Source organism: Abramis brama, assembly GCF_963993115.1.
Source record: "Abramis brama genome assembly, chromosome: 1".
Taxonomy (NCBI): Eukaryota; Metazoa; Chordata; class Actinopteri; order Cypriniformes; family Leuciscidae; genus Abramis; species Abramis brama.
Genome location: NC_139963.1, coordinates 13223504 through 13236855, shown reverse-complemented (window position 1 = coordinate 13236855; position 13352 = coordinate 13223504). Strand labels below are relative to the sequence as shown.

Here is a 13352-nt window from a genome sequence, read left to right as displayed (position 1 = left end):
CAGCCTATTTAAACCATGTACACTCATTCATTATCTGCGAGGTCTTGTTGTTTTAAGTAATGTCATCAGCTGGATCACGATAGTCTGATGTGGAGTGTCCTCTGCTGGCTCTCAAGGGCACTCCAGCTGATGACTGTTACAAGTAAGTTTCTCCTTTTGTTTGTTGTTTTGGCTAGACCTTCTCCTGAATATTGAATGCTTCCATTTTCTTTGTTTAACAAAAATAAATAATTTTGGGATACTGGGAGAGCTTTTAACATGTTACAATATATTGATTATTTTTTTCCTGTAGCTGCATGCTTTGGAGGCTGTGTTCTCCATTTATGTGGATGTAGTGTCTATTGGTTGATCTGAAGTGAAATGGCTCAACTCCACACATCCATATAGAGAAGCAAGAAGACAGACAGAAAAGAAAAAGCACAGAGTAAATATTTTGTGAAGCTGCACTTTTATTTTCCTTAATTTCATTAGCATCTTTTTCAGCTGCAATCTTTTCTTTTTAACTAGAGCTCACTGCTTTTTGCAACAACACTGATATATTTCTCCATATCTGGAAACAACTATTTTCCATCAACATCAAATGTTGCGAAAGTCATTCATTCATTATTCCTTAATCTTTTCATTTTATTTGTTTAATTTCAAATGAAAGTTACTTTTAATAGTAATATTAAAATGATTGTCAATACAATAAAAACTAAATTAATATGATTTCCATCAATACAATTATAGCTTGATAAACACACACCATTCTTATTGTCTTTATAAAGATTTTAATACACACATTTATTCTGTTATTTCTGTTGCAGAAGTTAAGATATTAAAGAAAATTAAAATAAGAGTCTCTGTATCTCACTGTTACTGATTTATCGTGCAGCTCAAAGTATTGTGGGTAAAATCTCTCTACAATCTGTTCTGAAACATCAACACAGTTTCACTGATGATCCAGAACTAACCCAAAACCCAGGATAGAGCGTCTGAGTGAATGTGGTCTGGACTGTGTGGATGAGGCTCATTGTGTCAGAGACGCTGTAGAAGGACAGAGTTCCTGCACTGTGATCCACATACACTCCTATTCTTCTGCTGATGGACACAGGGAGAGAAGTCTGTATGTTATTGTGTATGAATGTGAATCTGGAGGAAAAGCAGTCCAAACTCCAGGACTGATCATTATATCCAAACGCACACTCATTAACCGATCCCTTCCTGCTGATGCTCTTATACGACACTGATATAAATACACCACTATTCCCAATCCACTCAATCTCCCAGTAACAGCGTCCACACACACTCTCTCTACACAACACCTGATAATGACGATCAAATCTGTCTGGATGATCAGGATACGGCTGCTCTGTGTCAGTGCCAGTAATCACTCTGTTCCTCTCAGACAGACTGAGGTGTTTATTCACTGTGTTCAGATCCAGAGTGAGCTGATGGGAATCTGATGGAGAGAAAACACATCAGAAACAGGAATTATGAATCTGTCTGATCTTTTAATGTATCTGAACTCTTCATGAATCAATGTTCAGTGTATCATCAGTGTCTCAGTACAGCTGACCAAATATCCAGTGCAAATCATCATTTACATGATCAATTATAAAACTCTTCTATCATGATTTATTTCTCCTTCTACAGGAAGAACATGAACACATTCAGTGAGTTTTTCTGCTTGTTTTCTAGTGACTCACATTGTAGGAAGTCGTTCCTGGTCTTGGGATTCATGTTGGTGAAAGTGACTGTGGAAATAAACAGACATGAACAGTGTGAAGAGAAATGACAAGATAAAATACATTCATTTCTAAGGCATTTCTAATATGATGCTCTATAATATTAGATGATGGACTTATTTCTGAGAGCAGATTAATAATCTCCAGAGGCTTCATTTATAAAACACACACATTGGATTGATCCTAAATTCCATGGATTTCATCCTCCGTCATGGACATATACACGCTTGTCCACGATGATGAGTCCGTATTTCTGAACCATCAAGAGATATTTGTGGCCGTTCTGTAGGAGGATTTGATGGACTTGAATTTAAGATGAACTGGGATTTATAAACTGAGATGCATTTAAGGACAATTTTGTGAAAATAGTCATTTTATAAATCGTAGGAACATTTCAGAAATGGTTGTACGTTCAGGTTTGGGATCTTTCTCCACACGTCTGTATAAACGAGGCGCAGGACTTTACCTCCGTCTGAGATCTTCTTGATCTCCTCTTTGCAGAAATCCTCCAGTTTGTCTCTCAGCTGACGGACAGATTCTCTCACGCCATCAAAAGAGGAGAGAGAACTGAAGGAAACGTCGGGTTCGTCTGTAGATTCAGGAGGTGCTGAGAGAGACTGGAAACTCTACAGAAAACAGAAATCAAAACTCATCATCTCCACACTTCAGCCAATAACATGCACTATATCAGATCTGAGCGACTCTTGTTGACTTGACTTCTCTTCAGTGACTCGCTTCAATCCAGCACTTTCACACAATCAGCACATTCTCCTCATATTCATCATTTAATGCTACAAACTCTAGTATTTGACACTTAATAATAATAATAATAATAATAATATAATTTGAATATATATATATATATATATATATATATATATATATATACACACTTAAGAGCATTGAATGTAATGCTTTCAGACACTTAATTATTTTTCAATTATTTTACTTAAATGAATGTCTAAATTTATATTAAATGCAATTAGCTAATATTTAGAGAGCTTTTTGACCAACTTGAGTAGGATTTAAGTATCTGTATATGTAATTTCAGAATTATTTCTATTGTCTTTGAAATATGGTTAAGTTCACTGATTTCATCACACTGTAAACCCTAACGCTCAAAATAATTAATTGGTTTGAGTAGGACAAACTTAAATTAAACTAATTAGTTCAGTCAAATTAACTTTTTTGAGTATTTAGCACTTTCTTTTTCTTTCAAGTTCACAGAACTGATATATTTTAGTTTCATTGTTTTGAGTTTTATGACATTATTTATCTTAATTTAAACAAACTTAAGTTTAACTGAAACGGCTGGGATGTCTATTTCCCAGCATGCTTTGCCGATGGCACTTGAATGGGAGAGTAAATGCTAAAATTAAGTGTGATATAATGTTTTTTTTTTGTGCAAGATTAATGTTAAGTGGGAGATGAGTATTGATTAATGTTTTGTTATGATAATTTAGAAGAATTTCTGTTAATGTTGGTTTTAGGATAGTTAACATCATGGTGACAAGTGGTGCATGCGGCTTGATTTGAGAGCAAATAAAATCTTTATACTGTTGCACTCATACAGCAAGTGCTGTATAACATACTATTGTTAGCATGATAACATAGTATGTTAGCAAACTAGCTTGTTAAAACTATAAGTTAATACTAATGAAAGTGTTCACTTTGAGATTACATGAATGTTTTAAGTTAAATGTATGAAATAGTGTACTCTGATTTGAATTGTTCTTAACTTGAAATATTTAAGTACAAAACTTAAAATCTGCCAGTTCTGCTTACTTAAACTTTGAATTTAAAAATTTAAAAAAATTGAGGCAATCAATTGCCTTAAATGTTTTGAGTTCTGCTAACTTATTTGGGTTTACAGTGAAGGCAGAAGAAACCAGAAGGAAAAATGAGTTCATATTTAATGGTAAATTTCCCAGGGCTTTGTAAGTGTGTCTCTTTAAACAGAAGATGATCAGATGAGAGTCTGACTGATGATTATATGATAACACAACACTTGACTGAATCTGACTGAACTTCTGAGTCATCTCAGTCAACGGCTCATTCTGCTCTCATGAAATGTTTCTCTGTCATAGCAGGATCTTGCTCAAGTCCACTATGATCCTGTTCTTCTAGATCTCTGTTACCTGCAGGAACTGGATGTAATCTTGTGTATGTGAAAGCTGCTCCAGCTCAGCGTCTCTCCTCCTCAGATCATTGATCTCCTGCTCCAGTCGCTCCAGTCGTCCTTCAGCTCGACTCACTGCAGTCTTTTCCTGATCTCTGATCCGCTGTGTGACCTCAGAGCGGCTTCTCTCAATGGAGCAGATGATCTCAGTGAAGATCCTCTCACTGTCCTTCACTGCTGTCTGTGCAGAGCGCTGTTACACACACATCACAATCACACAGTGGCTTCAGCACGACTGACAGAGTCCAAACTGAGACGTCTCAAACTTCTCTTCTTCTCCAGACTCACCTTATGAGACTTCACAGCCTCTCTCAGATGCTGAAGATCTTTCTGTCTCTGCTGGATTCTCTGACGGATCTTCATCTGCGTCTCCTTCAGCTGTTTCTGGAGGACAAACCAATGACAGGGAATGACACATAAAACTACTGTCAAACAAACATTAAAGTTACATGAATCCAGAGTTGGTGAAGTGGTTAAAGATATTGCATGGTAAGTTTTTACTGTCTGGTTCAAACCACAGATTCATGGTTTCCTGAAATGAATGTCAGCAGTATTTCATCAGTGCCTAGTTCTCTTACGAGAGGTTCTCTCGTATTGCGTAAGTTGCTTACGCTACGGGTAAAGTCATCTTTTCTCGAGATATGAAGCCAAAAAATTATCCTTAATTTTTATAATCTTGTCAACGCAGTGCAGCAGCAGGCAGACCTAGAGCAGGCTAACTAGCGTGCTCATTGGCTGCCCTGCGGCAACTGCAGCAGCCTACCACTGAGCCTACCACACGCCAAATGGGGGCGCTTGGCGCCCTCACGCGTCACAGCCCGCCAGAAGGGGCGTGGTTAAGCGTATAAAAGGAATCGAATCAAGCGACCAGCAAGCCGAGGATAGAGTCTGAGGAAGCCGATCGTCTTCGCCGCCTTCAGCCATCCGTGCCTGCTTCGCTATCCGGCGATAGTATCCTTTTATTATTGTGCTTCACTGTGTGCTCGCCGCCGCGACACACTATTCTAAAAGGGCGCAAGGCATTTGATTCAAAATGCCTCGCATTTCCTGCGGCTTGTGCAGAGCCCCGCTCAGCGACAGGGACCACCATGTGATCTGCACTCTCTGCCTGGGACAAGACCACGCAGCCCTCGCTCTCTCTTCGGGGGGCTGCGAATTCTGCGAAGAACTGTCGATGTCGACCCTGCGGGCTCGACTTGCCTCGTTCGACGCTCCCGCTGTCTCTCCGCCTGCCTCCACCGGGCCGCGCAAGAAGAAGCGCCGCTCCCAGAGGCCACCGGAGCCCGATGCAGCAGCTGAGTGCTCGCCGGATCCCTTCCCGCGAGCCTCGCTCTCTCCTTCCCCGCCCCCCTTCTCCAACGCGCAGCTGCCGGCTCTCGCCCGCACTGCCGTTGCCTCAGGGGATGAAGCTGCTATCGGCGACAGCTGCTCTCTTCTAGCCTCGGACAGTGAAGAGTGGTCCGGATCTCACCGCTCCGCCTCCTCTTCGACACGGGAGTCTAGCAGGTCCCGCGCCAATGTCGACGCGGAGCTTCTCCGCCTCCTCACTAAGGCGGTCGACCAACTGGGCCTCGAGTGGTCCCCTCCGAAGGCGCCCGCGCCCAACAGACTCGACGGGTGTTTTCTGCCTAGCCGCCGCCAAGCGCCTGCTTCTAGGTCAGCACCCTTCCTGCCTGAGCTTCACACCGAGCTCTCAAAGTCTTGGAGCATCCCCTTCTCCGCTAGACTCCGCTCTCCGGTCTCCTCGACCCTCTCTCAAGTAGACGGGGCCGTCGAGAAGGGATATACTCAAATCCCCCCGGTAGAAGAGGCTGTCGCAACGCACCTTTGCCCGCCATCCGCTTGATGGCGCTCAAAGTCTGCCCTGCCGTCCAAAGCCTGCAGGACCACATCAGCTCTCGTCGGCTGCGCCTTCGCTGGGCTGCTTCCGCTCTGCACTCGATGGCTGTTCTCCAGATCCTTCAAGCCGATCTCCTCCGCAAAATGGACGAGAAAGGCCCGGATCACGCTGTCCTGACGGACCTGCGCAGCGCAACGGACCTCTCGCTTCGCACTACAAAGTCCGCGGCACAAGCCATCAGGAGATCCATGGCTTCGCTCACCGTCACCGAAAGACATCTTTGGTTGAAGCTCGCGGATATGAGCGAATCTGAGCGCTCCGTGTTCCTCAACGCCACCGCTCTCCCCCACCGGTCTCTTCGGCCCAGCGGTAAGCGGGATTGTGGATCGTTTTTCGGAGGTACAGAAGGCGTCGCAGGCCTGAATATCTTCCTGCCCCGCCGCTCGAGCTCAGCTGCAGGCCGCTCTCAGAATCGGCCTCCTGCACACAGCTCGTCACAGCGCTCTTCTCGGCCTCCGTCTTCGCAGCAACGACAGGGCGGCCGCCCTAGATCGCGCTTGACCAGCTGTCACAGACCGCCTCCCCCTCGGGGACCCCAGCCCAAGATAGCGCTGGAGCCCGAGCCCGCAAAGTCCTCCTAGCAACCGCAGGGAGGAAAAGATGGTTGAGTCCCGCCGCGGCCGGACCGCCATCAAAGCGCCCACCTCTGTCAGTCCCCTTAGAAAAGGCTACTGCAGCAGTGTACACCGCAGCCAACGAGTCAGTTATACAACTCGCTCGCCTGCACACAAACGCCGTTTTTACGGCGACCCAGAGAAATCTCAAAAAGAGCGTAATGTCTGGTTATCCGGCTCACGCCGAGGGTGTTATGAGTGTAGAAAATGTGCCCACATCTCTGTGTTCACCCCTACACACAAGCACGATCCCCCCGGTATGTCCCACAGAGCGCACTCTCATAAAGCGGCACGCGCCGCTCGAGTGCTAAGTGTAGGAAATGTGCCCACACCTACCCACTGCCCGCTCTGTCACACAGTTGTCCCGGGGTTCAGATCCTCTAAAGCTCCCAAACACTGGCCGTGTTGCGTATGTAAGCCCTGTGCCCGCTCACGAGCGCGCGCACTTACCAATAAATACGCTAACCCCATCGCCGCTCTCGCGCCACGGGTTTCTAGCCACAAAATGTTCTCCGTCCATAGCGACCGAGCCGTTGTGTGCTGTCCAGCCAGCCACCGCTGTCAGCGAGCCTCCGTATTCGAGCACCGACAGGTTTCCCATCCCGCGCAGGGCGGCGATCTGAACCCAGAGACCATTCGACCCCTAGCTATGCGTGCGAAAGCATGGGAAGCGATTCCGGGCGTGTCAGAATGGGTGCTGAATACTATAAAGCAGGGCTATTCACTACAATTCGCTCGCCGTCCCCCGCGCTTTCGAGCACGGACCGAGACGAGAGTGAATACAGAAGTAGCGCACCTGCTTCAGGCAGAAATAGCAAAACTGCTGTGCAAGGTGGCTATAGAAATGGTGCATCCTTCTCTGAGCGAGACGGGCTTTTACAGCCGTTATTTCCTCGTACCCAAGAAGGACGGAGCTCTAAGACCTATTTTAGATCTGAGATATTTGAACAAAGCTCTCATGAGATGGCCGTTCAAAATGATCACAACCAGACAAATCCTCATGCAAATTCGCCCGAGGAACTGCTTTATCTCTCTCGATCTGAAAGACGCATTTTTTCAGATCCAGATTATACCCCGTCACAGGCCATTCTTGAGATTCGCCTTCGACGGTCAAGTATATCAATACACCGTCCTGCCGTTCGGCCTGTCTCTAGCACCCCGTACATTCACGAAGTGCATGGACGCGGCTCTCGCTCCCCTGCGAAGACAGGGGATGCGGATATTGAACTATCTGGACGACTGTCTGATACTGGTGCAGTCAGAGACAAATCTCATGTCTCACAGAACAACGCTCCTCAGCCATCTGGAAAGCCTGGGTCTCTCGGTCAACTGGACCAAGAGCTCATTACTGCCCAGTCAGTCAATTTCCTTTCTGCGAATAGAACTGGACTCGGTGGCTATGACGGCCAGATTGTCAACGCATCGCGCGCGCTGCATTCGACATCTCGCCGCGTCTTTCCACACAGGCAGCCGGGTCCCACTGAGAACATTTCAGAGAATGTTGGGCCATATGGCCTCAGCTGCAGCTGTGCTCCAGCTGGGCTTACTGCGCATGCGCCCGCTACAACGCTGGCTGAAAGCGCGAGTGCCTCACCGAGCCTGGACTGCCGGCGGCTCGCGAATCAGTGTGAATCAGGGCTGTGTTTCAGCCCTGCAGCCCTGGCTGGCGGCCGAATGGTACCACATGGGGGTGACAATGGGAGGGCAGACCGGTTTATCTTTTCGAGGGCAGACCGGTCTATGGCCTCTGGTCAGACCAGGAAAATCGCCTTCACATAAACTGTCTAGAGATGCTGGTGGTCGAGAATGCGCTGAAGCACTTCCTCCCATACCTGCGGGATCACCATGTACTAGTCCGCACGGACAATACGTCAGTGGTGTCCTACGTGAACCGTCAGGGCGGTGTCAGATCAAAAATTCTCTGCGCCCTGGCGTAACGCCTCCTCGTTTGGGCTCAGCACTCACTGCGCTCGCTGAGAGCCACGCATGTGCCCGGTCACCTGAACGATGGTCCAGACAGACTGTCCAGAGACAATGTTCCCCGGGGGAATGGTCTTTGCATCCCCAGACAGTACAGTTATTGTGGCGCCTTTTCGGCAAAGCGGAAGTCGACCTTTTTGCGTCAAAAGACAACGCTCACTGCCCAAGGTTCTTTTCAAAGAACGAGGATGCGCTGGCCCAGACCTGGCCCAGCGGCCCGCTGTACGCTTTCCCCCCAGTCTCACTGTTGCCACAGGTCATCGGGAGAATCAGGGAAGCGCGCCACTCGGTGCTCCTCATAGCCCCGCACTGGGAGAATCAAACGTGGTTCCCGGAGTTAATGCGGCTGGCAGACACAGCCCCATGGCCGATCCCGGTGAGGAGAGACCTTCTCTCTCAAGCCCGCGGCTCGATCTGGCATCCTCATCCAGAGCGCTGGTCTCTGCATGCATGGATAATCAACGAATACCCGTTGACCTGCCAAAAGGGGTTGTAAACACTATCACACAGTCTAGAGCTCCCTCTACGAGACGGCTCTACTCGTCGAAATGGTCTGTGTTCGATAAGTGGTGCACCGCCAAAGATTTGGACCCACATACGTGTGGGGTCTCGCGGGTGCTTTGCTTCCTTCAAGAGCTGTTGGACATGGGCAGGTCCCCCTCCACGCTCAAAGTGTATGTTGCTGCCATTTCAGCGTTCGCTGACTCGGCACATGGCCGCGCATTAGGAAGGAACGAGTTCATCATCCGCTTCCTTAGAGGAGCCAGCCCCCCGCGGCCCCCGTCGGTTCCTATTTGGGATCTTTCCCTGGTCCTAGAGGCCTTGAAAGCGCATCCCTTTGAACCGATAAAAACTGTGGATTTCAAATATCTCACGCTCAAAACCGTTTTTCTGATAGCTTTGTCATCAGTCAAACGTGTGGGTGACCTACACGCGTTATCAGTTAACGCTGCGTGCCTCGAGTTTGGACCTAATGACTCGAAAGTCATTCTCAAACCGAGGCACGGTTATGTCCCCAAAGTGATGGGCACTCCCTTCAGAGCGCAAGTCATTTCTCTCTCAGCTTTGCCGGCATCCGGCAGCAAGGTCGATAATAACCTCCTCTGCCCTGTCAGAGCACTGAGAAATTACATCACGTGCTCCGCCGCTGTCAGGCGCTCGGAGCAGCTTTTCGTTTCGTTTGGTGGGCGCACCAAGGGTCTCGCCGCCTCAAAACACAGTCTATCCAGATGGATAGTGGACGCTATTGCGGCTGCTTACGCATCTAAAAACCTGCAGTGCCCCTTGGGCATCAGAGCTCACTCCACTAGAGGCATGGCCTCGTCGTGGGCTTGGTCCAGCGGGATTTCCATTCATGACATTTGTACGGCGGCGGGCTGGGCCTCCCCTTCTACATTTGTTAGGTTTTACAATCTGGAAGTTCCCACCCTGCAGGCTAAACTTTTATCAGTCTAAGTCGCGTGTATGCCCGGCCCACATTCTCGTGTGCAGGCTACTGCTGTTCGATTTAGCTCTCCTGGTTGAGCTGCACTATAAAGGGTTGTGTAGGTTTCAGTTCAGACCGGCTGGGCCGCTCTGCACTCCCTACTGTGTGCTTATGTACATGCGCTAGCCATTCTGTTGGCCGCCCGGCTCCCACTTATCGTGTTCCCCGGGCTTTCCCTGGGACTCATTCAGGGGATGCTGGGCGCGCACGGCGTTGACAAGGGTGTTCCCGTAGCGTAAGCAACTTACGCAATACGAGAGAACCTCTCGTAAGAGAACGTAATCGGTTACCTAACCTAACGTAACCTCTGTTCTCTCTAGAAGAGGGAACGAGTATTGCGTAACCCGCCGTGCTCGCGCCACGAGCTCATTCGCTTCATTGACGAAAACCAGTGAACCAGCCTCTGAGCCTCCTTTTATACGCTTAACCACGCCCCTTCTGGTGGGCTGTGATGCGTGAGGGCGCCAAGCGCCCCCATTGGGCGTGACGTCACGCCAGGCTCAGTGGTAGGCTGTGCAGTTGCCGCAGGGCAGCCAATGAGCACACTAGTTAGCCTGCTCTAGGTCTGCCTGCTGCTGCACTGCGTCGACAAGATTATAAAAATTAAGGATAATTTTTTTGGCTTCATATCTCGAGAAAAGATGACTTTACCCGTAGCGTAAGCAACTTACGCAATACTTGTTCCCTCTTCTAGAGAGAACAGAGGTTACGTTAGGTAACCGATTACGTTTTACATCATTAGTATCATCATTTACTCTCCCTCATGTCGCTCCAAACCTGTATGACTTTCTGTCTATTGTGAGACACAACAGAAGATATTTAGAAGAATGTCTCAGCGGTTTACAGAGGCCAAATAAAATATGGTGACACATCAATAACATCAAACCTCATTGGTTCTTTCATGTCACAGTCACATGACTAAACACCATGATGTCATGACACAAACACCAGTGAAGTTTGATGTTTTTGATGTCATCATATTTGATTTGGGCTCCACATACATGAGTTTATCAATGATTTGATTTGTGAATAAAAATGTGGCTCTTTTAAAAGTAGCATATTTTAAAGACTTCATTTATTTTGGAAATGATATACTTTAAAAGAATATACAGTGAGGAAAATAAGTATTTGGACACCCTGCTATTTTGCAAGTTCTCCCACTTGGAAATCATGGAGGGGTCTGAAATTGTCATCGTAGGTGCATGTCCACTGTGAGAGACATAATCTAAAAAAAAAAAAAAACCAGAAATCACAATATATGATTTTTTAACAATTTATGTGTATGATACAGCTGCAAATAAGTATTTGAACACCTGTCTATCAGCTAGAATTCTGACCCTCAAAGACCTGTTAGTCTGCCTTTAAAATGTCCACCTCCACTCCATTTATTATCCTAAATTAGATGCACCTGTTTGAGGTCGTTAGCTGCATAAAGACACCTGTCCACCCCATACAATCAGTAAGAATCCAACTACTAACATGGCCAAGACCAAAGAGCTGTCCAAAGACACTAGAGACAAAATTGTACACCTCCACAAGGCTGGAAAGGGCTACGGGGAAATTACCAAGCAGCTCATTGGTTCTTTCATGTCACAGTCACATGACTAAACACCATGATGTCATGACACAAACACCAGTGAAGTTTGATGTTTTTGATGTCATCATATTTGATTTGGGCTCCACATACATGAGTTTATCAATGATTTGATTTGTGAATAAAAATGTGGCTCTTTTAAAAGTAGCATATTTTAAAGACTTCACTTATTTTGGAAATGATATACTTTAAAAGAATATAAAGTAATTGTGAAATAAGTGTGAACTGAACGTAATGTTTTCAGACACGACGTAATTGCATGTTAATTGCTATTAAATGAAAATGTATTATAGTTTAAATGTAAATATAAAGCAATTAGCTGAACTTAAGAGTGACTTTTTGACCCACTTAAGTAAGATTTAAGTATATAATGTAATTTCATAATTCTACTGAGTTAAATTGAAATATTAAATATTATTAAAATGTACTTAATTTTACATGATAAAAAAGTGTACTTTATAAAGTGTACAGTCATGAAAGTTGACTCTCTTTAAGTGCATTTAAGTGGCCTTTCATTTCATTATTATTATATTATCTGCAAGTATATATATATATATATATTTTTTTTTTTTTTTTAAATAATATACTTTTAATTTGAAGTACACTACAAGTGCATGTCAATACACTTAAGTGTACTCCTTTCTTTAACCACTAGTTGTTTAGATTACTTTTATGCTTTTTCTCCTTTTTGGAGCTTGAAACTTTTTACTCCATTGACTTACAATGTATAAACTAAAATAGAAGAGAAATTCTTCAAAATGTCATCTTTTATATTCCACAGAAGTAACTCAGTCAAACTGGTTTGGAACAACATGAGTAAATGAGTGAGTGAATAAAGACACTTTCATTTCTGTGTGATCAATCCCGCTCAGTTCATACCTGTTTCTCTGTCCTCTGTGCTACACTTGATACAGTGTTGTGGTTTTTATGTTCATACTCCTTACACCACACACAGATGCACTGTTGATCAGTGATGCAGAACATTTCTAGCTCTTTATCATGTTTACGGCAGATCATGTCCTGCAGTCGTCCAGTGGCATCAATCACTTTGTGTGGCTTACGAGAGTGATATTCCTCATGACGGTCAAAATGAGTTTGACAGTAAGATTCCTGACACACCAGACAGGACTTGACGGCTTTGTATTTTCTTCCAGTACAGACGTCACACTGCACGTCTCCAGCTCCAGCGTAACAGTCAGCAGGAAGTTTAGTCTTCTTCAGTTTCTCCACCAGTTCAGCCAGAATGGTGTTTTTAGCTAAAGCAGGTCTTGGACTGAAGGTCTGTCTGCACTGAGGGCAGCTGTAGACTCTCTTCTCATCCTCCTGATCCCAGCAGTCTGTAATACAGATCTTACAGTAACTGTGACCACAGAGGATTGTCACTGGATCCTTCAGGAGATCCAGACACACTGGACACGTGAACTCATCCTGATCCACTGAAATTCTGGCTTCTGCCATTTTACTGCATGAATACAGAGAGACACAAACACACAACAGCTCAACAATACTTCAGTTTCTGTTTCTGTTTCTCTGAACTGAGGAGTTGTAATAGTTCCTGCTTCTGTGTTTGAGTGACGTGTGTAAAAGTGTCTGTAAAGCAGCTTCCTCATTCATGGTGAAGGAAAGTCACTTTACTGCTGTGCATGTGTCCTAGTGGAGTCAAAAACATCGTAATTACGAGTTCCGAGCTCAGTAACCATTCATTCCGCGTTATACAGTAAATTCAGTCTTTATGACTCCGAAATGACTCCGGACAATTCCGCCCGTGTTGGGCTTTACTTTCGGTTTTATTTGCGGTAGTTTGCGCGTTGGCTTGGTGAAGAGATTCTCAGCTGATGCGTGTTGCAGAAGCGCGTCACATCTGGATAATAA

General features: G+C 45.6%; 1 protein-coding gene across 1 annotated transcript; it reads right to left on the bottom strand.

Annotated features, from left to right (window-relative positions):
- Positions 1-398: 398 nt before the first annotated feature.
- LOC311086140 (tripartite motif-containing protein 16-like protein) lies at positions 399-13017 on the bottom strand. The gene is made up of 6 exons (XM_084118869.1): positions 12360-13017; positions 4195-4290; positions 3866-4099; positions 2194-2353; positions 1689-1736; positions 399-1441 (listed from the first exon to the last, which is right to left on the bottom strand). The coding sequence occupies exons 1-6, from the start codon at positions 12936-12938 to the stop codon at positions 921-923; spliced, it is 1638 nt and encodes a 545-aa protein (XP_083974995.1). The 5' UTR covers positions 12939-13017; the 3' UTR covers positions 399-920.
- Between the last annotated feature and the right edge of the window lie 335 nt (positions 13018-13352).